A 26,322-nucleotide genomic window follows, 5' to 3' on the forward strand; every position below is an offset into this window, starting at 1 on the left:
GCAACAAGTAAAACTCACTGGGCCAAGCTGTGAATAATCACCAGGAGTAACAGTGGCCTCTGAATTGACTGAAGTACCCATTATAGGCTGCATTACTTTAGAATTAGACAAACACAAACACCAAAGTGCAACTGACATTGCACAATTGGTAATGTCATAAACAGGACAATGTAGCCACAATGTGGAACAGAGAAATAGCATGAAATTGATGGGGATAAAATGTGCTGGTGTTATATTCCTTAAAGAGGCAGCAGAGCAATCAGCCAGCAACAATTTCAATATTACAATCCAGAGGTTTTCTCTGCATTATTTTGGGTTGGTGCATGTGAAATTTCTATGAATATGCTAATAATAGAATTCAGAGAAGTTGGCCAAATGGGGATCACTTTATAAAACTAAATATAGGGATAAGAGAATTTTTTTTACTGATATCTTTGGCTTTATCAAAAAAAAAAATTACATTTAATAAATTAATCACCAGAGCAGGGCCAACCACCATATTGCACACAGATTTCACATCCAACATACCGAAGTAAAATTCCTGGAGAGAGACATTTTTGTCATAATGGACTAGGTCCTCCAGTTCTATTAACGTAGCCTATTAGGTTAAAATGTGGCATGTCAAAATAATTTTAGCCGTTTCTCCTTTAAAAGTTCCAAATCTGTTCCACTTTTGGTTTGTAAGTAAATATAAATGTTGGGGCATAGCAGAGTTATCAAAACAATATGTGAATAAGGTTAACTAAAGTTAATAATAGTAATAGTTTCTCATAAATTATACCCAATTTACATCTTGTGCTTTGTGCTGCTAATTCAGGGTGAATAGAGAAATATCCTTGTGGATATAAAAGAGAAAGGAGCAGGAGACCTAAAGTAGATGATTTTTCCCTCTGACGCTATATTGGACATTTTGTTAGGCTCTGAAATCTTGGCTGTCAAAACATTATCAATTACATACTCCTCAGATTGTTCATTTTGGTCAGTGCTAATCACCCAATATGGCACTTCTGGAGACCTGACTGGAATACACTGTACTTGTTTTTACTATTTATGAAAAAAAGAGCAAATAATATTAAATAAGGCAAAATGTGGTTTCTGTTGCAGTGGCTTTAACTTAAAAACACAGGGCTAGATTAGTGTTGAATTATGTTATGTTTATTAAGGCCTCCCAAATTACAGATGATAAATTCAAAAGCAACTTGGACAAATTCAAGTACACACGTGATTGTTTTAAGAGGACAGTGTCAAGATACAACACCCAGTAGGGCTAATCTTAACTAGACATACTTGGATGTATGGCACCTACTGAATTACCGTCATTAGGAGATGGATGGAGCAGAACAGAATGAATTGCTGTCAGCATGCTGCTGAATTTTAACCTTCATCATCTTTTTTTTAATAAGCTTAGGAAGTCACTGTTGCTATGGCCTAGAGGAATAAGAGAAATCACCAATAGTCAAGGGCCTGGTGCACATTATTGACAGATTACATTCATCGATAACAATGTCCTGCCTAGCATCCCCCCAATCTTCAAACACATTGGCAGAGGATTTGTTTGAGGATGTACACTGCACAAAGGAAAAGTTTTTCAATTTTTGTTGTTCCTACAACACCACCCCCGAGTGTCCCACCCACCCCACCACATCCCCACCCTCCCCAAAATAGTGTATCACTATACAGGGTAGAGATGGTCAAGCTGGAAGCTATTACATGGTACACTGCATAGTTCACATAGGTCAGGTGGTTATATATCAATCACTGCTGCAGTGGTAAAATATGTAAGCAGATGTTACTTAAATCTGGGAGGATCTAGAGCTGAAAATGTTCAAACCTAAACCAACAAATCAGATACAGTCTCACTTTGGGGATCATTCACATTAAAATTCCTAAATAGATCTAGTGTTCAAGTAACAATAGGAGCAGGGGTCTAGAATACAAAATGGACTAAATGAGCCTCATAAAATTAGGACAACATTTTCATTGAACATTTATTTAAAAAAAATCAAAAAATCAAAAATAAAATAAAAAACACTTCAAATTAATAAGAGAAGATAATGAAATTTTATAAAGTCAAGACATTAACTAGTTAATGATTTTTGCCACTATTAGTTTGAACTAAGTGTTAGACAGAGCTTCAATTTGGTACGCATGTCTTGTAATACCAAACACCATACCATAAATGCAAGCAACACTTCCAACCTAATCACAAATGCAAGCATATAGAGACTCCTTAGTAGGAAGAGGAAGGGGAAGATAAAGAGAAAGAAGAAGAAGAAGAAGAAGAAGAGAAAAAGAAAGAAAGAAAGTCTTGCACATATCTTTAATTTAGAAACATTATGAACGAGTGAGGTTGAGAAATCGTCAGAGCTAGAATTCACACACCAAGCTCATAGTGCTGTGGAGCCTTTTTTTTTTTTTTTTTTTAAACTCGTCTTCTGGTTTAGGCCACACACTTTTATAGATAGAGACAGGACTATTACACATATGGTGTGCTTTACTAGAAAATAAAAATATTGTAGTTGTTTTGCAAATCACGAGTATGCCTCTTCAAGAACACCACAGGATGCTCTTTTGCATGCTAAAACAAGTAGAGAGATCACCAGGGATAATAAGAAATGATATTGCAAGGTTTTCTTTCTTGAGTTCTAGCCAGGTGGGAGCTATTGCATTCAGGTCCACTGAGAAATCACATGAAATTTGCAATTAACCACGAAAGCCTTTTGTAAATATTAGATCACTGACATCTTAAGCTTCCGAATTTAATGTACGCTCCAAATTGAGAAGCTGGAACATGCGTGTCTTCTTATTAGTGGCAGAGCAGTGTCTGCTCGTGATGTGCCGTTGATTTACCGTGCAATTCATTTCTTTTTACGGACTTCAGATTAATTCAGAACGACTGCTATTTCACATCATTAAGCATGAATAGCTTGGTTTTGTGTGGATATCTGAAAGGTAAAGGACACTGTAGCGTGTTCTCTTTATAAATGTAAAAGGTTAGATCTTACAGTGTATCTGGTGAATGTCAGGGTGACTTCACATACAGGGACCTCAAGGACATTCCTTTATCATAGAATAAGCATACATGTATGGTATTGTAAAGAGACAGTCTTTTATCTCTTTTGTGTTATGTAAATTGCAATCTGAGCAACAGCACATACATATGCAGTTGGATTTGTATGTTGGCTGTCTGACATGTTATTGGCTTCATAGCATCTTTTTCTGGGTGGAACAGTTAAAAAAAATCTTGCTGGAGCGCACCGTTATGACAGGCAGTGTGTTGTCAGCTTATCTGGTGGCCTCACACAGACACACACTACACAGTGTCTTTTGTGAAACAAAAATAGTCTACACCTCTGAATGGAGTTGTAGTCCATGGCAGGCACCTGCTTCCTGTTAAAAATAAATTATTCTTTAAATAAACTGAGTGATTATTTCATTTTGATTTGCAATTTTGGAGATTTTTTCCTCTTTTTTCTCACCGTGTTTTCAACCTTATTTTTTGTAATCCAGTTTTGCCTTTATTGCCCTGTTAACATTTTGGACATTGAAAAGATTTAGATAAAGAATCTAAAGAAAATGATTTGGATGAATAAATAAGATTTGTCTGCCTCCAAGTTTAGAAATGAGGTTCACTGAATAACATGGCCAAAGTCTAAGATGTCATTAAGATGGGACGGTTCTACGTAGAACCTTGCAACATAATCATTATAGGAAAGTTTCCATACAGAACCTGTTTGCAAGAACCCTTAATGATCCAGTTGAACCTTTAAGAAAGCTGACTTTATAAGAATGGACCAAGAATTGAAGGGATGGGATTTTTTTTTGCTGTTTTTTTTTTTTTTTTTTGAAAACTTAAAACAAAAATCTAATTATATTTTTGACCTTCAAAATAACTACAGAAAGTTATTATGGTTAATAAAAAAGTAGAATACCCTTCTGAGTACTTAGCATATCTATGAAACTGTGACTACACCAGCTATCTACTGTATCTATTGTTCAATGTGTTTTTCTTGCAGTTGTTTTATTTTATCAGTTCTAATCTCCATTTGTCTCTCTGGTGTAAAGTGACTATACTTTACCTTGGTGTGCCAAATCTGAGCTCATCACGTATGTGTCCATTCAGCTGCTACAGTACTTCTCTTTCAACAGTGAAACAGAATTTTTTATTCTGCCCTTCTTAGTATTGTCAGGTTGTATTACACATCTGTTCACTGGTTTAACTGTGGTGTTAACTATTTGTTAGGGAGCACTGACCATCAATAATCCATCATTTGCAGCCCACAGGCTTTCAATCAATAGCCAAACAATGAAGAGGATGTTAAATGTCACCTGCTTGTACCTTACATGTAATTTGTGTATTTACACATTTAGGAAGAAATATACTGAACGTTATGAAAGGTAACTTTTTTTTTTACTTTTATTTTAAATCTAAATTCAATAAATCTAATCAGTCAATTGAACAGAAGTGAAAGTTTAAAATGTGTCAAAATCATCTGAAAACAGGCTGCTGGATTCTGTATTTGATTTCTAATATAAAATGTTGGCTACAATTTACAAAAATTCAGCTAATTTTCACTCAAACAAGATGTTTTTACCAGTTTTTGCCAACATTTGTAATTTGCAACGAGCTGTTGCAACGAGCAATTTAGTTTCAGGTTTAAAGAAATTAAAGAAGGTTGATGATCATTTTTTCTATATATCTATATGTTAAATTAAACATGTATAGACTAAGGACACATTAAAAAAGAGTCACAGAATATATATAGGTTTTGTTCATTTGAACGCAAGTCAAACACTATTTATTTATCTTTTATTGTTGAAAGAGAGACTCAGTCATTCTCATTATGCCATCAGTGAGACCTTGTGATGTAATGCACACTTCACTATTAGGTTCACTGTTGAGCTATCAATGAAACAGATTTGCATCTCTTAATTTTGAATGTAACATTCAGCAATCACTGCCCCTATGCATCAAACAGTACATTGTGCCACTGAAGAAAATACAAGAAGCTTGATATTGTTGCATCTCTCAAATAACATACGTTAGCAATTATTTACTTTCTGGTATTCGATATATGGTTTGAGTTCAATGGCTTTTAAGTTTTCAGTGATCTAGAACAATTTATTAGCTAGCCTACGATCCTGCCTGAAGTTTCATAACAGATGTGTAATTAAGCTAGCACTTACGTGACATAACTATAGATATTTTATATATTTGGGGTTACAATGACTAATGACAAGCTATGGCTGGAAGTGAGTAAAGTTATCCATAAAGAACCACATTTGATTGATATGGACTCATTTAGGAAGCTGTTAACAGCGTTGAAGTAGCCTGTTGTTGATGTTTTACAACCCGAATACAAACTGAAAATGTCCTGTCCCCCAGTGTGTACCGAGTCCTTACCAGTTCCCAAACTTAAGTACATACAGTAATATGCTGATTCACATCCTAGGGAACTGACAGAGGTGCACCCTTTCAATACCATGAAACTACCTTAAGTAATATGTTTCAAGCAATGATATCTGCATGGTAAAAAAAAAATATTAAAACTAGCAAGCCATCTAGCTACTTCTTCAGGTGCCATGACTCACATTTGTAGAAAATTTCCAAAAGTAAAATGGACATACTTGTTAAAGTGACGTGATAGAGGCTATGACTGATGGAAAGGACTGATCTTACTATGTATAACCTGCCAATATTGTGTTAATAGTTTCAGTATTGAACTATGCCACTATGTGGAACAGTATTCTTTGCACCATGTCTGTAGTTTACCATAGTAGCACAAAAATGTCAGTGTATGTAGATGTGTAACTAATGACTTGACTTAGTGACATGAACATTCATTATTAGATTATCAGAATATTATGCTGTCAATCTTTGAAACAGCCTCACGTCTCTTTCCTACTGTCCAAAAGCATCACAGGTGGATTGGCTGCACTAAATAGCCACTAGGTGTAAATGCGAGTTTGCATGGTGTGCTGCAATGGACTGGCATCCCATCACTTCCTCCAGGCTTGCACCAAGTGTTCCTGGGATAAATACATTAATGAATAAATAAATGGCATGCTTCTTTTCAGAACAATACTTCTGATAAAAAAAAAAAAAAACCCGACTCTCTATTCAGTTTATTTTCTTGATTTGTCCTTGTTTTTGTGCCTCAAGACAACACAACCAAGTATGTTTTTAAGTGATGCATAAAATACTAGACAAAATCCTTTGCTTCATCAGACCATAAAGCAAACATAAAAATCGGCCTCACCAGTTTTCAGGTATACAAAATTAATGTCCAAAAATCGTTCACAATTTGCATAGAAGATTCTCTTATCTACGCTCTAGCTCTAATTAAACTGCAGCGGGGAAAAAACCCTGCAGAATCGGGTGCTCTTGACAAATCAATTTCAATTCAAGCCTGCCCAACTGAGACACCTTCATCTCTTTAGCTAATAGATTCTTCCTTAAAGATGCTCAGGTTTTCCATTATCAACCTCTATTCTGATCCGTTTTTGATGGCACGGAGAAACAGTTTTCAACCCATGCCACGAGTAAAGAGGGCATGAGCATTTTACAGTTCATTTCTGACAGTTTGATGAACTACTTAAACCCAGGCCAAAATGCTTGACCGAGTTATTGTGTCATACAGTGGAGGTTAATTTCCAACTTACAGCAATGTAATCTCTCTGATCTATTGATTAGCGAACTGCTGTCTCAAACCACAGCCTCTGAGAACTTCTCATCAGTCTTACTGGCTCAATAAGCACTCCGTCATATCAGAATCATCAAATCCCAACACATTATTATGAAAACATTTCACACGTGTATTGTAATGGTTGGGTCAACACAAACTAATAAATAGAACATTTAAGATTTAAGATTAAAGATTGTGTGATCTATATTAAATCTTAAGGAACGCCTGTTTAAACTGTTGCGATGTTTAATTGCTTTAAATTGGGGATGTTTTCTTTCCATCATGGCCAAATTCGGTTTGTACAGCAGAAAGTCTTTTCAAGGTTATCACATCACCTGCCTAGTGCAATATCTTACATTCTCAACCAGTCATAAATAATGAAACTCATACATAGTAGGATTTGAACAGCAGGCCACGAATCCTGTCACAGGATCCTCAATTAGAGTAACTTTCCTTTGTTCCCCCCTTCCCTTCATAACTTTGGGAAAAAAAATTGTATATAGAATGAATGTGAAAAATAAGGACAATTGCTTATTTTTCAACTTAAGCTTATTTTTCAACTCAACTAAATTTTTCAACTGAAATTACTTTTTAAATTATATATGAAAAGAGATTTTAAAAAAACTCTTCATAGATAACACTATTTTGCTTTTTGAGGTAGAAACAAAAACTGCATGTTTATTATGTTCTATTATGCTCATGTGAAAGATGCCATATCCTGTGGTCACACTATTTCTACATTATTTCTTTAAATTTGTTGTGATCATAATATAAGAAAATGTCAAATGTGCCCTACAGGCTGCTACTTACAGTAGAGAAAATATAAAGTGAAGGGGGTGAAAATTTTAGGAAATATCCTTTAGGGCGCGTGTTGTATGCAAGTGCCCTCTGCGATGCTCTTCTGGTGAAGTTTGTGTGAGGCGTGATGAGGTGCCCCAGTATGTGCCCTTCTTTGGAAAAAATCTAATGTACTTCCTTACAGGCTCTCCTACAAGCAAGAAAATGAAATGAATTGCCCTCAATGTATGTGAGAAAATGTACGCTCTAGGATGCCTCCATAGAAAAACCTGAGTAAATATCCTCCATGTGCAGTCCCCCATTACCCCCCAACCCCCACACTGCCAAAGAGTGCAGGATGTGCCATTTTTACTCTTTTGACCTTTCTTCTCAGGCAGCCAGTGTCCATGCCTGCATTTGGTTAAGACTAGTGGTGTGCAGAAAAATTGAGGTCCTAGGGGGGGAAAAAAATGATGTGTACAGCTTCAAGCACTCATATAAAGCACAAGGGACAAAAAGTCCATGTGGCACAACACATTTAAAGTGTTTATGACAAGCTGACAGTTCTGCCTCAGAGGGTTGTTCCCCCTTCCCACCAGTGTTTTCCTAGCATTTCGTGGTGCATAGTAACAGGGTTCATATTAAACTTAATGTAAACAAAACACTTGAAGTGAAGGCATTGCTGAGAGGAGGAATTTAAAACATACTGCATGCAGTATGATCATCGCATACACTACAGGGAAATATGTTCACGCTCCAAACAGAATTAATCATGTGCTGAGCAGTGTATACAGCTCCCATGGAGAAGTCAAAGAAAGGGTGATACTTGATACTGTTTTGGTCAACTCTGCTCTTTACACCTGCGGCCACTAGCAAAATCTTAGAAAACAAGATTTCGTCTAACACCCTATTAATTGGGAACCATGAAGCAAACTGGTCGTCTTTCTGAGAATGGAAGCCATCCAAACCCTTAAAGGACATTTTTTCTGCTATAATTCTCTAATTAGTTTGACTACCTATTATTCAATACTTCACTGATCTCAGTCATCTTCATCATTATGTATTTACTATTTTGTGACATACAAGTTGACTTGTTCAATTATTAATGTATTTGCAAATATGACATGTTAACAAGAGACTGAAACATAACTAAAGGGGTTTTATGGAAAATGGTTTATGAATAATAGTAATGAACAGGGTCTATAAAACACAGGTTATGTATCTGTAATGGATAGAGGATGGGATGTGTCAGTTGGGGAAAATGTGAAATTGCCAATGTTAAACTGTGTCCTCAAAGAATGAGAGAGAGAGAGAGAGAGAGAGAGAGAGAGAGAGAGAGAGAGAGAGAGAGAGAGAGAGGATTTCCCTATTTTTAAGCTTAGCAAACTCTGAAGCCTGACAAATCCTTGGGTATTGCATGGCATTTTTAACATTCAGATCCAGATTATATAGTGTAAGGCATCTTGATCCCTTGCAAGAGACATAGATAAGGTGCACGAAGTGATATACTACAATCAACAACAGTTTAAAGCAGAAGACCTGCACACCTCACATCTAGCAAGCGGCAGATCTATGCAGAAATATCTTCTTGTTTAGGAGACTGACCAGAATGCATGTGCCAACAAGGTTACAGTATGTAAAGAATTCAACCTCAGCAACCTCACCCACCCCACCTCAGAACTAACTAAACAAAAACATACCTCATTAAAAAACACAAGCACTATCATTCTCACCTACACAATGGAGCACTGTAGGTCCTGTGCGCTCTTTGGTCTGGCACTACTCTTAACCTGCACATCCGTGCATCTAGCCTTGCTAATGTTTAGTCTTTGGTTACTTTTAAATTCTTGTTAATAGCACTTACAATTTTCAGATATTCCCAAACACTATTTTTGAATAGATTAAGCACATTGGTTAGCCTTAGCACTAGCCTATGTATTATGCTGTGCTGAAGGTAAAGTTGAAGCTTGTTTCCAAGATACTCATTATTGTGCTCTGTTGCTGCAAATTCAAAACAAAATTTGTACATGACCTCATTACAACTTGCAAATGACCACTTACAAAGTACCAAAGACATGGGATTAGCCTTAGCTTGGTCAGTCTATCATCCTTGTTCATGTTTATTTTTAGTCCTGCTGAGTTTTATTGCTTGAATATGTTGCTTTACACTTCCCCTTTCTGTGTCCATCAGTGTTCAAGGCTACAATAACACAAGTAACTACTCTTTACTCTCTTAACCGTGGGGAGCAGAAAAGCATCTGAAATCATGAACAGAAATGTCAGTCTAAAGTGAGCACAGGCTCACCGAAACGGAGAGGTTTAAGATTGGAAAAAGAACAGGTGACATTTTTCCAATCTTCAACTGAAAACAAATTGTTCACAATTTAATTGCTTTAATATAGACTTAAATAATAAGAAAGCAACTCTGAAGGAATTGGCATAATAAAACTGATGAATCATTTGCAATGTGGCTGTCAAGATTCCATTAAATGAGAACCATTAGCGACGAGCCTGTGTGAAATATTTTCTCTCCTCTTTAAAGTACCACCAGTTACACGGAGTTAACATAAAAAAACAACTGCAAAAACAGTTTTTCTTTACCACTTTCAGCTGCAGAGATTAATATACAGCAGCCCTTTAATCACTATAGCCAGCTAGACTAAACATGACAGCTGTAGTGCGAGGAGAAATAAATAAAAAAAAAAAAAAAGGCGGTGGGGGACGCTCAGCTCCGCCTGCCTTCTGATCTCACCCTCAAGAATAGCGCTATTTATGGATTTTGAGGAGAAGGAGATCTCATTTTATCACACAGGCACATTGGGTGACAATACCACAGCAGGTAAACATCTATGCTGTTATAGAAAGGGAGGTGAGATTAAATGAGAATACCAAATGGCAAGCACAATCTAACACGGAACACGCACAATACCGGTGTTGCACAATGTACATACGAAGACAAGGTCTGAACAATGCATAATTGCTGATTTGCACTCAAGAAACAGTACAGACTGACCTTGTGAGGTTGGAGTGTGTCCTGTGCAGCTCTGCAAAAAATTAGAAAATTCAGATCATTTCATTTTGAAACCCTCTTCAAATGTTACAGATTTCAATTAAACATGCACAAGACAGTGTAATCATTTGCATTTTTAATTTGCTATTCATTGTACTAGACCATTTATTTATACTGACATAACTAATTGGCAGTTCTCTCCCTGAAGAAACCGCTGGCTATGCCACCTGAATACATTTGAGGCACGTGTGGAAACTTTGTAACTTGTACAGGGTTGATTTAAATGTGAGGGCTTGCGGGCTCAACATCTGAACCACAAAAGGGACAGCGACTGATCACGCTCCTCACACTGCGTGTTCTGTTAAATCAGTCAAATTTGCATTTACATATATGCAGTTTGGCAGGCACACTTATGCAGACAGACTTATATAAATGCTTTGTCGTCTTCATGTTAGCACGAATTGGCCACTGTTTAATGATGGCAACAAGTTAAAGTAAATATTTAATGCATATTGTGTGTGAGGTTTTGATTCTCTCGGGCTACAGCAATGAATCATAGATGCATCAAGACTGTATGAAGTAGAGGTTAACTTCTGATATTTGACATTACATACATAGAGCTTTTAGAACAATGGTGTTTGCGATGCTGGAGAGATGAAATGAATAAAACACAGCAGTTATAAGACAAATCAGTGTTGGGATTGTGTGACACAATCCAACCCAACCCAACCTGGTGATAGTGTTATATCGTTTTCCCTACAACAGCACATACAAGTGGTGTATTCCTCTTATACCACAAACAAACAAAAATACAGCTTGCCATATTACTGAACAATCATTACTCTTCTGTCCTGAAGAATTCCCCCGGGGGAAAAAGGGTCAACATGCACACTGTAGAAACTCATTTCATAGAATTCATAAACGTTAAACAACTACTTACATAAAGCTTCATCAGGTTTATCTTTGCAAAACAGACCAAGAAATATTTTCTTGTTTATTGCATTTAGATTACACGTGTCATCTGCCTTCATATTTATGAGTTGTTACTATAAAAATAAATGTTCACTAATATTGTTTATAAGGGTAAACTAATAACTAAGACAACTTAGAACACTGTAGACACAAGTGTTCAAACAGTTGGCCAATAAGGGTTAGTGTTTTCACATGAAAGAGTGAAGGAAAAAACAGAAGCAACCTCAATCATTACACTTGCCCCACTGTCCAGGAAATCCAGCGCCCAGAAAGCTCCTGCAGGTACATCCTTCCACTACGGGTTTCCTCCTATCCAAATCCCCTGAAAAATTCCCCTCATCAACTTTACTACACAATGCCTCTAGAAAATACTCACCCTTTAGTGATTATTTCTCATCTCAACTGTTTATAATGATTACACATTTTGATTTTGGCATTTTCTCCTATTGCTCAATTTTTCTCCAAATCTCCAAATTAGACGGTGAACAGCAACTTTCAGGTGACATCATATACTTTAAAGTCAGGGCTTTGACTCTGACTTTTGCCATTCCAAAATCAAATTATTAAATAAGGAAAAAACATTTTTCCCCAAGCTGCTTGTTTGTAGGCTTTCTGGTGGACAGGAAGAGATTCTCGACAATTTCATGCATTTGGCTCAATCCAATGATTTCTTGTTCATGCAGGGGGGAAAAAAAACAGAGAATGAAGCTAACATGACCATGTTTGATGGTATGTATTTGCTCCACACCAAACACTTGACGAAATGGGACAAAATCTTTTTCTAAAAGCTCTCAGAATGTGTCACATGTCTTCTAGCAAACTCCAAGTGGGCCTTTATGCTAAGCCTTTCTCAGAAAAGGCTTCCTTCTGGCCACTCTCCCATAGAGGCCAGTTCTGTGAAGAGCTGATGATATTTGTTGATGTCTGCACAGGTTCTCCTATTTCAGTGGGCTCTGTAATTTCTTCAGTATCAGAGCTGGCCTCTTGGACACTACTCTTAGAACTGCCCTTCTTGCCCGTGCACTCAATTTGGAAGGATGGCCTGATTTTGGCAGTGTCTGGATGGTGCCATATTTCCACTTTGCTATAATGGATTTCACAGTGCTCCCAGGAAGGTTCAAAGCATTGCTGGTCTTTTAATAACCTTTGGCATCTTTCTTCCTCCCAACAACTTCATCTAGAAGCTTCACAGGCAGTTCCTTGGACAGCAGGGTCGATCTGATCTTCCATTTTAGCTGTGACCGCTCAGTTGCTTATTTTTGAAAAACCATACAAGTGGACACAGGTGGGTTTGAAATAGTGAGAGTATTAAAGAAAATTAAATGGGTTTTTTCCTATTTAAATAATTCTATGGACATCTTAATCATTATTTAAGTTTATTTCTGTAGAAACACTCCAAAAGAGCTTAAAATCAATCCATCTCTAAAATACTTTGATGTTTAAAAATTAAAAGAACTAATCATTAAGGGGTAAGAAAGGTACTATATTCCCTACTGTTACATAGTGTCCTTGTTTAATCTTGTAGCTATATGAACAAATGTAAAGTGTAACACTGAACACGAGGCCTGTATATTGAATCTCCTCTGCCCTTTTATAAAAGTAATCAATCACTTTACTGGTAATGTTGTTACCAGTAAAAGCCAAAAACATCTGACCATATTTATAGAATATGATAATACAGAGGAGAAATGACTATGTAATCCTATTCCCGTTTATGCAATCCAAATGGAACAGCTCATTTAAAAGTCCCAGACAGAGAGAAAAATGTCTGAACAAAAATAAACTGTAAAAACCAACTTCAGTGGAGCTAGCTGTGAAGCAGAGCTGCAGGACGAACTCAAAATGGCTTTGTAGGGCCCATGTAGTACACTAGATAATGTGTTGAAAAGATTACATTTTGTTCTATTTAGTGCACAGAAAGTCATCAGGATTCAGCCTATAATAAATCATCACTGTTACCATAGTTATCAGAGAAACGGAATAAATAATTTGTTGCCAAGCCTTTGCCCTGCTTATTATTTAGGTAGAGCAACAAAAAAATTTTTTTTTATTCTAGCCACAAATTATTTACATTGTTTAGATTTCATCAGTGATTTTATATCACTATAAGAACGTTAGATTGTCAAGGCATTTTTTTTTAAGATTTTAAGGGACTCGTGACTGATTTTGATAATATTGAAAATAACTGCTAAGGGGCTACCAATTGGACAGACTTCACTATAAGAGCTTTGATACAACTTCCCTTTATAACTTAGTCTGAATTTCAGTGAAATAAAAATTCTCTCTAATATAGCTGCACCACTCACTTTTTGCAGTGTGCGAGGCCCATCAATAATGCAGTCTTAGTGCACAATCCCTAAATTTTGTAGGATTAACTACAAAGCCACAGCAAACAGTTTTTAATTTAGTTTGCAGCTTTAAGGAGCGACTAGGGATAAGAGGTGTTTAATGAGCCCTGGGTTTTATTTTACTGCCAAGATGGATGGTATAAGCTGAAAATGTAGGCAGAAATGTGATTTGCATCCATACTGATCAATAGTACATAAGGGTAGAGCTTATTTGCTAACTACATATTACTGAGTATATTGGCAGTGTTTTGCATAATATGGAGGTATAAGCTTTCACAAAATGTGTCCTTTGCAAGTGTGACAATAATTTAACCAGAGAAATGTTTTAAGACAAAAGCGTGAACTTCAAGTAAACATAATTTTAGTTGTACAGTTGCTTTTATATAAAGATATGTGACATTTTTTTTTAGTTTCATCTTGGGAGCTTTGAGAAGAATGACCCATCGTTGATCATGCAGTCTAGAACTTCGCACAAAGAGCATGCTTGGGTGAGGAATCACCAATCAGCACCTCTGTAGGAGCAGGTATGAACAAATTTCAAACACTCTCGCAAACTTAGCACACAAAACAGAAAGACAGAGACCATAGAACTAAAAAAGAAGTGCAACAGATGTATTGTATTGGACACCCACTTTCAGTGAATACTGCTTAAAGTAAACCGGGCAAAGAAAAAATTCAAACAAAGTAAACAAAAAAAGAGCCAGTAAATACAAGAGGATTTTTAACCATCACAAAAATTTCATCAGCTAAATGATGGTGCAGGAGAAAAAAAAGCAGTCCAAAAAGCATGCCAGTAAGTGAACTGGCTAGGCTGTGGGTCAATGTGTGCGTGAGTGCATGGTGCACGGTTCTTCAAAACGGTTCTGAATACTCAACACTGCAAGATCCTTACAGTCCTTATAGAACCCATTATGTTAGTGGAACTGTCTATTGAGAGAAATGCACAGCACATTTAAGACTTCCCCCTAGAGTGAGAACTGCAGAAAGTTAAGCATTCCATATTTAGCTCCAAAGCATTAAGGTGCTTTGGCAGTCATCTGCAAGGACAGAGTTATAAAAGGTTTCGAAAGTCTGTTGAAAATAATGCTGTCTTTTGCAGTTTTGCCGTCACGGTGGTCATACACTAACATTCAACGCTCATCAACATGATAGAAATCACAATAAAAGGTCATGGGGAAGAAAAAAGACTTGATCAAACATCAACCTGGAGTATACTACTAACTTTAAATTTGGTGATAGATCATGGACGCTTACGAGCTGTTTTGCAACTAGGAGTGCAGGGATGTTTGTAAATACTGACAGCATTAAGAAATCAACCAGTATATTTTATGCAAAAACATGACCTGATCATCTAGTAGGAGATCAAGACCTGTCAGTAGATGGATCATTCAACAAGATAATGTCCCCAAAGATACACAAAGTGCTAGTAAATATCCAAACTGATGTTGATATGGCATTCTCAATCACCCTTCTCAAATGGAATCCTACTGTAAAAAAATGCCTGTGGTCCAAGTTAAAAACAATCATCCGTCTTCAACACAGACAATTGCTTAAGGGAGTACAGGACAAGCCCCAAAATTTGCAAAAAAAAAATTATTCTTTGTCTGAAATACCGAATCTCACCAAATCAAATGACAGCAGAGACATATCTCACAGCAGAGTTGTGGTGTTGGTGCAATTGAAAATCGTGTGCATTACATGAACAAACAGAATTCCAGTGAAGCCCAGCTTCTGTGGGCTCCTCTGGCAGATTAAAGTTGAGTGATATAAACTCATTGGACAACAGGCTTTCATTATGAATAATCTACTGAATGCTGGGAGGAAAAATTGGGATCAAAGGGGTGGAACCTAATAACCAACTGCCAATCATTGAAAGGGTAATGAAGATCAATGACATCTCAAACAAACAAGTAATTTAGTGAAGTTTAGCTACCTCCAGTACGTGACGGTTTGGCTGCCTTCAGCCTGACATGGAACACACTACTCATTTCATCAACTTGACCTTGACTATTTGATAACCTTGATACAATAAAGCTGAAATAAACTAATTAAATAAATTAATAGATGAAACCCCAGTCAGTCAATCACAGCTGTGCTGATATACAGATCTTTTGATATCTTGAGTGTATGATCTTTTATACTAGTATATGGATACTGCTGTTGGACTGTTTTGGGGGGGGGGGGTTTTCTTTTAACCAAAAGATAAAAATACTGCACACTTAGTTTCCTGTGCTTTAGTGTTTGTTGCACCAATGCCTTCTGTAATGATTCCAACAAAAATTCGATGCTGAGTCCACCATTCTTTCAAAACCTTTTCAACGTCTACTTTCAAAAATGGATAGTAGTCTCATATCCTTAGCCTTTCCTTGAAAATAACGTTTTTTTTCCCAGTGAAAGCCCTCGGTCTATGGCCGCCAGCCGTTCTTTGAAAAGATCAAAGTGGTTTCTGCAATTTTTTTTTTACATTCAAAACATTAGCCTTTAATATTTCATGATGCCCTTTTCCATTTCAGCGTTTGATGCTTTGTCGAGCTTCAGACGAATATTATTTTGCTTCTGTATCTTCAGTTACTTCATTCAGAATTAAAAAAAAGAGATCTGTTTTCTTAAAGCTGTAGTGTGTAACTTTTTGAGATTCAGAGAACTTAGAAATATTCTTGTGAATATAATTCTTATGACTGCAACTCTCAAATCAATACACATTAAAGTTGTATTCATGTAGTGCTCATGAATTGGAGGTCAATCTGCAACGACATAATTCACAAGTGAGAAGACTAATGTTTCACAGCAGGTCAAAAACACCATGTTATTTTATTTTCGTTACGGAAATGTATTCTTTGGGTGCTCAAATGATGCTGCCTGCTTTGAAATTTTTTTTTTAACTTTTCCTACCAATGAAAAAATAACTGTAGACATTTTGTTGTGTGTTAACATGGGGGGGGGGGGGGTTGTAAATAAAAGAAAATCAAAATGAACCACTGAAGTAACAACCACAGTTATATAGGGAAATCACATTACTCTAGATCAAGGGAAGGTTTTTGATCATCGTCCCACAGCAACATAAACTGCCAGAGTATAAAGATATGCAGGATTATCATTCAGCTGTGTGTTAAATAAAAATGATGATTTCCTTTTTCTATTCTTTAAGTACAATATTTAGTTGTTTTTTTTAATCAAATTACTGTTCACTTGGTGGATAAATAGCTTCTGATGCTTAAAAATTAAAAAAAAATAAATAAACAAAAATTGTTCCCATTTTCTCCCACATTAGCTGGTTGCTTAGTCCTGAAATTTAATCATATCACATTCACCCACCTGAAGAAGCTAAAGTTTCTTTAAAGAATATCTCCAGTAACAATGTCTAACAGTTTAGGACTTCATAGCCTTGAATAGTTCTAAGAAATTGAACAATAAAATTGTGAACACTTAGCAAATAAAACCGCACACCAAGTCAACAGTGTCAAACGGTCAAGCTATTAATCAGTGACAAGCCAAAAGCAGGATCAGCAGGGTTATGGTTTTCATGCCAAACTGGAAAATGTTAATTGGTGGCATTTTTTTTAATGGTATGTAGCCAATATCCAAGTACATGGCAAAGGAAAATGCCTAAATGCAGACAGAGGTTCTATAATGTAATGTAAAGGCAGTTCAGCTGTAATAGTAACTGAGCAGATATTACAGTGACTCAAGTGTGAATGAGTTCAGGTATGCTAGCTATTTCATCATGTCATGAGAGCATGTGGGAATAGAGCAGTGAGGCTCGTGATGATTCATTCCAATGGTTTCTTCCGATATTCAGTCAGAATGCCAGGTAAATGAGCGAACTCAAAAGTCTGGGAGAGCGTCAAACGGAATATGGAGTGGATAATGGCTGCACCAGATAATAATAAAAAATGAAAAGTGTATTGAATATATCATGTGCACCACGCTGACCTCCCCAAAATATGCATTTTCCAGTTTCTAAGTCAAGTAACAAGCAATGTTTTGTGATTTTTTTTGGTCTTCAAAAGAAACTTCAAAAGAAAGAGAAGAGAGGCTTGTCAGAGAATGATAATAGAAGTGAGAAAACAAGAACTTTTCATGGAACAGGAACACACACGTTTCATAATGATGCATGTAAATAGTGTGATGTCATTAATCAATGAATTAAAAATTGCCATACAAAAAGAAAAAGCATGAAGCACAGCCAACCGTATCACATAGCACCATTATTTTCACATAAAAGCACTCATCCTTTGTGTTTTATTGCTTAAAATTTTAATATGTTAATTTCACAAAATGTTAATTCAAACATACAGTAAATCAAACCTCTTCAGTCTGTCAGATCAACATTTAAAAAAAAAATAATTAAAATAAATTAAAACAATATTCAGGTAATCGATAGGCACTTTGCTTTTATCTAAGCTCCCAAAATGAATGCAAGGAGAATGGAGCAGTGAGAAACCTGGGATGTTTCCCTGCAGTTAAATGGCTGATAAGTGCATTTCAGTATTGATCCATTGCATGCTCACCTCACGCAGGCCAGTGTGCTGATGCATTCCATGTCCTCTGGGAAATAAGAGACAGAGTGGGATGCTCCTGACAAAGGCCTTCAGCTCAGATGATGTTAGGGAGACAGGTCATCCACCTAAATTCACCAAGAAGGAAAGATCAAAATGGGTCGGTCAAACTTTTTTTTTTAACGTGCCAGGTACTTTGAGGTCAGATACATTGATCCTGGGCCTTGATCCCAGACTTTCCATCTAACTCTGGCAGGGTTGTGATTTTTTTTTTTTTTTTTTTTCATCCCCTCTTTTTGTTTTGGTGCCAGGCTGAGAAACTGGAAGCCCTCAGGAACGTTTTATAATAAGCAGGTAGAGGAGATTGTATTATGAGATCTGAGTTGTGATGGACCGAAAGTGATTATCCTGCTCTCAAACCAGGGAGAGAGGCGAGCGGAAATTAAGTTAGGTTTAATTACCTTGGTTTTATTCACCGCTAACCTTGAGAAGGGGGAGGGCTCCGTAGGCTGCTTAAGGCAATTAAGTAATACGTTCTTGCAGTGTACTTTGTAATGTACTTCTGATATGGGTCATGTCCTTCAGATTCAATAAAATTCAGAGTACAGGCTTCCAGAAACTTTAAAGATTCAAGGGAATTTTTGCCGCAAAAAAATGCACTGCAAAATGTTAAGGACATGATGCTCTCCTGATTCCATACAGGAGATTGACTGGAATTGATATTTCATGAGATGTAAAGTGCAGATGTCTGGGTGCTTTTTAGAATTTGGATGACACTGTGGTTGTGATGGACTCATTAATGAATCAGTCACATCAATAATGCTACCCAGCTAACTCTAGTATTTCAGAGCTCATGAAAGAACAAGATTGAACATTATTTAGACATTATAAAAGGCTTTAGAATCTGACATCAGATAGTGGTACAGTGTTACGGCACTTATTTGCAGTAAATTTAATAGATTACATTATCCACAACTACAGAAAATGAATGGGGGTAGAAATGGGAGATGTATACATAATGTTGGGATGGGTTTCTAATAACGCACCAAAAAGCCCTGCTTTTTAACACAGCTGCAACCACTTTGAATTGAATTATATTATATTGTACACAGGCTGGAGATTTTTTTCTTGAGTATCACCTCATGATTTACTGCTCTCTTTTTGAAAAAGGCTGAGAAATGAAGCGTCAGATTGTATGCTTCTAGCACTGAATGCTTTGACTCCATCACATTGTGTTGCTGTAGGAGAGTCACGCTCATTGCAAGAATAGTATTTGAGGGGAAAAAAAAAAAACAAAAAAAAGAAAATACAGAAAATAGTTTAAAGCTCGGCTTCAGGGACTGTTGCACCTAGTGTTAATGGAAGATAATCTATTTAAGCAACAGAAGGGTGTCTAGCTCACTGTTCATAACAAAAATCAATGGCAGACTGGTACATTTGGAGCACTCATGGGTCACATTACAGAATGGTCTTTCAGCCGGCGTTCTATCAAATGCAAAATGTAGAAAGAGTCAGAGCAATTTTTTCTGTGTAAGCCGGATAATCAAAGTATATTTAAAAAGTGTCAGCAGCAGAACACACATTTGTTTAATTTGTTAGATCATATTTAGGTGCATGTAATCAAAAAGAAATTAATCTAAAATTTAAAAAACAACTAAAACACAAATATGCTTTTGCATTTTGGAAAATGTTCTCCATCCAGAAAGTAAATAATTTCAAGTTCTGTGATTTTGAAGGCCAAGACAAAGCAGCCTCATAAAGCTATCCATTTCAATCCTTGACAGAGCACATTTTCTCAAAGGGAAAAAAAAACTGTGCTGGTGAAATTCAAGATTAATGAGAGTGTAGTTCTCATTAGAAATGTCTGTGCTCCTCATCCATGAAGTAGACTGTAAGGAGACGGCTCTGAAAATCAGAAAATCGGCTCCATTCAAAAGCTTTGTTTCTTTACTGGAAATCCTTTTTATTGCTAGGAAGACTAAACAATTTTTTTTCCTCATCAGACCTTTCTTTAAAAAAGGTATCAATAATAGCTTTTTATAAAAAATCAGGACTTAAACTACATATTTATTGTATATTGCATGTATTATGGGTCAAAGCTGAAACAGCTTTTCTAGGTTCTACTCACTCATTAAGATGAAATAACATTTCCCCAATTTATTTGAATCACTTTTGACAGATATGGTAATGGATATTTATTCATATGAATACATTAATTATGAACTACAGTATATTTTGTTTAGTTAATTTTATGTTTAGAGAATTATTCACAATTATACACAAATCTCTGCCTCACTTTCGAAACCTGCACACCTTCCCTTGACGTTAAGGCTACAAACAATCCTCTAATCCCCTCACTGCTGGTGGGTGGATGTAGTGTAAATAGCTCCTGCCAACAACGGCTGCTCTTTGTACTTGGAGCAAACAAAGACTACCGTTTAATTTACTTCCACAAGAAAGTGCTCCGGATAATACACACAGTGTGTTGACTGAATGCTGCATGTGAGTCTCTGTCTGCATATCCATCAGTCCATCCATCTGTACAGGTATCCATCTTGCTACCTATCCTTCTGTATAGATAGCTACCCTTCCGTCCCTCCATCCATCTGCCCGTCCACCTCAGTATATCTGTTCATCTATGCGTCTGTATCGATATCATTCCATCAAATTCATCTGTATCTTCACATCCATCTAACCATCAGCACACTTGATTATCTGTCAATCCATTCATCTGTACATCTGTTTAACCATTCCACCCACCCATGAAGCAAATAGTGCTAGATTAGGAATAATGACATGATCTCATGTCGAAAGAGGCATACGCAACATGCATCATGTTTTTAGTTTGGACCATGCTCTGAGGAAGCTGAGGAATGAACCAGTGTACCAGACTGTGTTTTGATCTTTTAGAGCAGGAACCCATCACATAATTCATACAGCTGTTCTCTTAGAACACGAATTCATAAGCAGCCTCATGCCGGGACTGGCTGATGATCAAACCTTTTTTGTTCCGTTCTTTCTTTTTTAAATTCAGTTTAAAAAAACAGCTCGATTATTTATAGTAAATGTATATTTTTTTTAAGAAAATAAAAATAATACCCATTAGGACAACTCAAAAAGCTGTGCCCAGGTTGTTGTGAGGTGAGTTTGCTTAATTATTCTTCTTGGAATTTTGTGCTTTGTTTATTTACAATATTTGTTGGCCTATGCATGCTGATGAGGGGATTAATTTCTTTTGTCACCCATCAACACATACCTCATTGCACATATCCAGGTTCAGACATATTTACTGCAACACCATGTTTATTTCTGAACACAGAAGCTCAGAGAATGCTCCAGCAAAAACAAACTACCTTCACCCATTAGAGCACTTTTTAAGAAATATGTCTTTTATAGTAATCTGATTCACCGCGACATGTAAGGGAGCTAAAGTGTGACTTGTGGTAAAGTGTGTCCTCCTCCATTCTCCCTCATTAAGTCAGAACCTCGGACAGTCAGTGGTCCAGCACATCAATAATTAATTGGCATGCATATTCAGTGAAAGAATTCTGGACAGCTGCATAGGGACTGCACACAGGGTTTCAGTGCAGGGGGGTTGATCATCTACGGTTCAGGCTGGGTATAACCCTCCTTGCCCTCCATGTCTGCTTCACTGCTTTGGTAATCCTTCATGCATCCCTTAGAAAATACCAGTTGATTTGAGGATACTAAAAAAATGTTCAAGATGCGTCTTGAGGGTTACTCAACATCACCCGTGCCATTTTGCTGACTGATGCATGGTGGCAAGCTCAGAGCTGTAGGTCAGAATTAATTGTAAAACACCTGCACGTCTGGGTGCTACTGAGCATCACGCTGAATGACAACAAGCCACCTGATCAAATCAGCTCATTTCCACACAATAAGTGGTATGAGATACCAGAACATGCAAAATCATTTGCAGCCGTCCAAGCTAAATTAATTTTAACTGCCACCAATTTATTTGTAACATGGATGCATTTTTTTGCAAGTCAGTTTGCTTAATGAATTTTACATCCAGATTTACTGATATTCATGTTTAGTATTACGAGTAACACCACAGCCCAAACTATTTTCTCTCACAGCACGAAGATTTGCTAGTCATACAGAATTGTATGACTTGACCTTAGAGTTTCAGTTCACCCTTACATTATTAACAGCTATAAATTTAAATATTTTTTTTTAAATAAATCAATTACTTAAAAAACAAACCCACACACAAATTGTCTAATATGCAGACACTACAGCACAAACTCCACCATCCTCAAGATTGTACAGTGGTAGAAAAATTACTAGTAGTTAGTTACTATCATATAAGGAGGCTATTAATCTCTTTATTATTAGCCTTAGATTTTGCTGCCTGTCTGCCGTACACATACCTATGAAAGAGCTGTGACTATGGAGAAGAATTAGTACAAGCACATGTTTACAAGACTATTATTTATGGTACAGATGGAAAACCCATCAGAACCTTGTTGTTATAGAAAATTAGTCAACAACTTAGGATTTGAGAATTCAAAAGCACTGCTTTACAATTTTAAATCAGCACAGGCAGGGATCAACCGTTAATCAGCACTGTGGTCTCGTTCACAAATAAAGCAGTCAGGGATTTGCACTCAGAAGCATTGGACCACAATGGACATTAACTTAAGTTCCTAATTATTTGTGATTATTTATATATAAAGCATTTACAAAATGTGGTATGAGACTTCATGACTAACAGAAGCACACGCTTTCACCCCTGCCTTACCTCCTCTTTCAGAGTTTCTTTACAACAAAAGCCAGTGCCAGTCGATTTTGAAATGCTAGATCTCTACTCGCACTCCTCACAAACAATGACAAAGTGGCTATTCCACAAATACAGGTTGTTTCACAGCTGTGCAGGAGTGCTCAGGGCAGATGGTGAGAGCTTTCATAAGTTGCAGTTGCTTCCCACCCAAAAACAAACAAACAAACAAACAAACAAAAAAAACTGTTGCAGTGAAAGGAAAATAATGTACCACTAAAGGTCCTGCTCCGTCAGATCTTTGGACCATGCACATAAACATAACCATTGTGTAAATTCAGCTTGGAGCATCTGGGTTACTCTATGTTTTCTTGTTCAAGCCACTACTTGCAGCTGGGCTTGCTTTCCTGCCTCCTGCCTGTTATTAATCTAATAAAACAAATGACCTAGAGAATCTATTGATATAGATGACTTATTGTTTTAAATATACACAATTCATCTAGGTGACCATCAAAAATATATACTAAAAATAATACTTTAATCAAAGTCGTATGTTCTTTGCACAGCAAAGTTCTAAATGCACACAAGAACGTTCTGAATCTGTATAAATAGTACAAAATTACACAGTATACAAGGTAATGCAATTGCAGTAAATATTATTGACTTGCAGTGCAATAGAGACCTCTGCTGGTGTATGATATGGTGTTTATTTCACACACACACACACACACCCACCCACTACTGGTATGACTGCTTTATCCTTAGACATGGAATCTTCTCCAAACTAATGGATAAATGTGGCCTGTATCAGGTTAAAGATCTAAAAGGCCAGGCATTTACAGAACTGGGACTTTTTTTTTATACGGACAATATTTCACATACTATGGCGCAGTATGGGTCAGCCACACTAGCAATATTTACAGGTCACAGTGAGAGTCCACAGTGGCTCAGAGTAGCAAGAAAAACATCTCAGAAAGGAACTAAAAGAGGGGGGGGGGTGTCAATGCCAATATTCTTTTTACAAGGCAAGAAAAAGAAATGATTTGATGTCTTTGACAGAATTACACCAAATATAACAACATACAGTGCTCATGTGACTTTCTTATAGGGCTCAACATGCTTGTGACAGGCTTTGTTGAGTATTACATGCTTTCCCATTAAATTTTAAGCAGTGTGCTGTCTGTCCTCTAAGAGTCTTTAGCAGTGATTCACAACCTCTGGCAATTAGGACCGATAAAATGGAACTGTTATTTGAGCACATCTTTCAACATTTTATTGTAGAGGACCTTGTCACGCATTATAAACTTAAATCAAAATCAGAGTGTGAATCTGAGTTAGATTTAAAAAAAGAGCATCCACAGTCCAAAGTGCAGAAAAAAAAATGATTAAAAAAAATTTGAAAGCTGTGGGATTCCTGAACCACAGTCGTGTTCGATGACAGGCTCAGTTCACCGCAAGGTCTGAGTATTCTAGAAATCATTGCAACAGATTCTGGTTTAAATGTCTTTACAGCAATGTTCCAAGTTACCAACCACAACTGTTCGAATAAAACCCAAACAGAGGTACTGTTGGCTGACAAATGGGTCCACACTTTGAACCAACCCCCATAAAAAAATTTAAAAATAACCCATCATCAAAAGCATAAGCTGACATTATGGAAGACTATTAAGCTCCTGCCTTGTGATTGATGGGATATGGTTTGCTTTGAATCTGCTTTGATTTGTGCCTGCGATTTACTAATTCAAATTAAAAATACTTTGCAGAATCAGACAACTCACTCAGGTAAACCTACTATCTATTAGAACAGCATCTCATTTTTCAGACTTGTGAATGTTACCCCCAGCAATGTCACACTGCTGTCCTGAGACAGTGACTAGCAAATAATAAACACTACACTGAAACCACAAACACGTGTGTATTTCTGAGTGTTGCTCTTGTGTCTGGTGTTTTTCTTGCCTGCATGATGCCGTTTCCCTAGGGTTCGATCCTTGTCCATCCGACCACTGTTCCACCTGTCCATTTGGTCAAACACATCTGTAGATTGGGTCTTTTAAAGCAATTAATAAGAAAAATCTTGTCACTACACAGACCGGTAATAACTTAGGATACTTCAGTACATTAACAAACTGTAGCTAACATAAAGGGTCACCACAAGAACAGTCACCACAAGTCTAAACTTTCTTGCTACTAATTGATATTCCAGAAAATAAACCTTAAAATATACATTACAACTCTGTTGAAATTCTGTTACCACAACTTGATAACTGTCATTTAAAATAGATAGATAGATAGATAGATAGATAGATAGATAGATAGATAGATAGATAGATAGATAGATAAAATAAATAAATAGAAACTAACACAAAAACAAACAAACAAACGCGTCTCTTAGCAAATTAATATTTCTTAACCTAATATACTGTTATTTAGCTGTTTATTTAAATCATTTTCTACATAATTTATTAGTATGGAACGATAAAAAGAAGCTATTAATCCATTAGCAATCGAATACATTTCGATTGATATTCAGCAACTATCAATGCTGAATAAACAACCGTTTTCTCTACCAAAACTTTATTAATGTTATTAGACTTAATTAAACGACACTACATTCTCATATGCAGCCTTTATTTAAATGAAAATAAGCAAATTTGAGCTTAAACATTTGAGTCTTACTTTCTTTATGATGCCGTAACACGGACCAACACGGAGTAGTTAGCGTTAGCAGCGTCACCGACACACCTGAACTTAATCAGTTAATTAACGGCTCTTTTTTTAAATTCAAAATAAAACGGTCAGAACGTCTCGAGCGTCTTAACGGTACTACTTAACGTTTTGTTTTGAACAACGACCTGATGTGTTTTTAATGTGAAACAAACCTAAGATGCGTTTGTATAATTAAAACAAACAAACAAACAAACAAACAAATAAATGTGGGTGTGTTGTACCTGTGGATGTCCGGTAGGTGGCAGCAGTGAGCTTTGTGCCCCAATAAACCCTCCGTGAAGAAGAAGAGTCTCAAACGCAACCGCGAAAATGTGCTATGGCTAAAATAACACGTCGTGATCAGTAACGAGGTTAGAGAATCAATAACAGTTCTATGTACAGAAGCTGCATGTTAACCTTCACTAATAAACCGTGTCGATCTGGTTAGCCACCAGGTTTAGCAGATTTTTTATGTCTCTGAAGCTAACATGTGTGTTTTAAGGCTAAGTTTTGGTACCTCGTGTAGTCTAAAGTAGTGAATTTTATTATGTAAATGAAAAAATGTCTTTCTTTAGACATGTCT

The 26,322-nt window shown here is 36.6% G+C and overlaps 2 protein-coding genes across 10 annotated transcripts in view; one reads left to right on the plus strand and one right to left on the minus strand.

The window, feature by feature from the left end:
- Positions 1–25,859, minus strand: part of LOC113655221 (CUB and sushi domain-containing protein 1) — a 334,957-nt gene extending 309,098 nt beyond the window's left edge. Inside the window, exons 1-4 of one of the 2 annotated variants that reach the window (XM_027165618.2) lie at positions 25,710–25,859; positions 24,990–25,080; positions 18,305–18,420; positions 10,477–10,507 (exon numbers count right to left, since the gene is read on the minus strand). In XM_027165618.2, coding sequence (XP_027021419.2) covers positions 10,477–10,507; positions 18,305–18,331 — 58 coding nt within the window. In that variant the 5' untranslated portion in view covers positions 18,332–18,420; positions 24,990–25,080; positions 25,710–25,859. Of the gene's footprint in view, positions 1–10,476; positions 10,508–18,304; positions 18,423–24,989; positions 25,081–25,709 lie in introns of those variants that run through there. The other variant, XM_047811980.1, reaches the window with a different exon arrangement.
- mcph1 (microcephalin 1) overlaps positions 25,829–26,322 on the plus strand; it is a 28,884-nt gene continuing 28,390 nt past the window's right edge. For 6 of the 8 annotated variants that reach the window (XM_047811982.1, XM_047811983.1, XM_047811986.1 and 3 more), the window contains exon 1: positions 25,860–26,110. The gene's annotated coding sequence lies outside the window, so the exon portion shown is untranslated. Of the gene's footprint in view, positions 26,111–26,322 lie in introns of all 8 variants that reach the window. The other 2 variants (XM_027165628.2, XM_047811981.1) reach the window with 2 other exon arrangements.

Source organism: Tachysurus fulvidraco, chromosome 4 (genome assembly GCF_022655615.1).
Source record: "Tachysurus fulvidraco isolate hzauxx_2018 chromosome 4, HZAU_PFXX_2.0, whole genome shotgun sequence".
In the NCBI taxonomy this organism is placed as follows: Eukaryota; Metazoa; Chordata; class Actinopteri; order Siluriformes; family Bagridae; genus Tachysurus; species Tachysurus fulvidraco.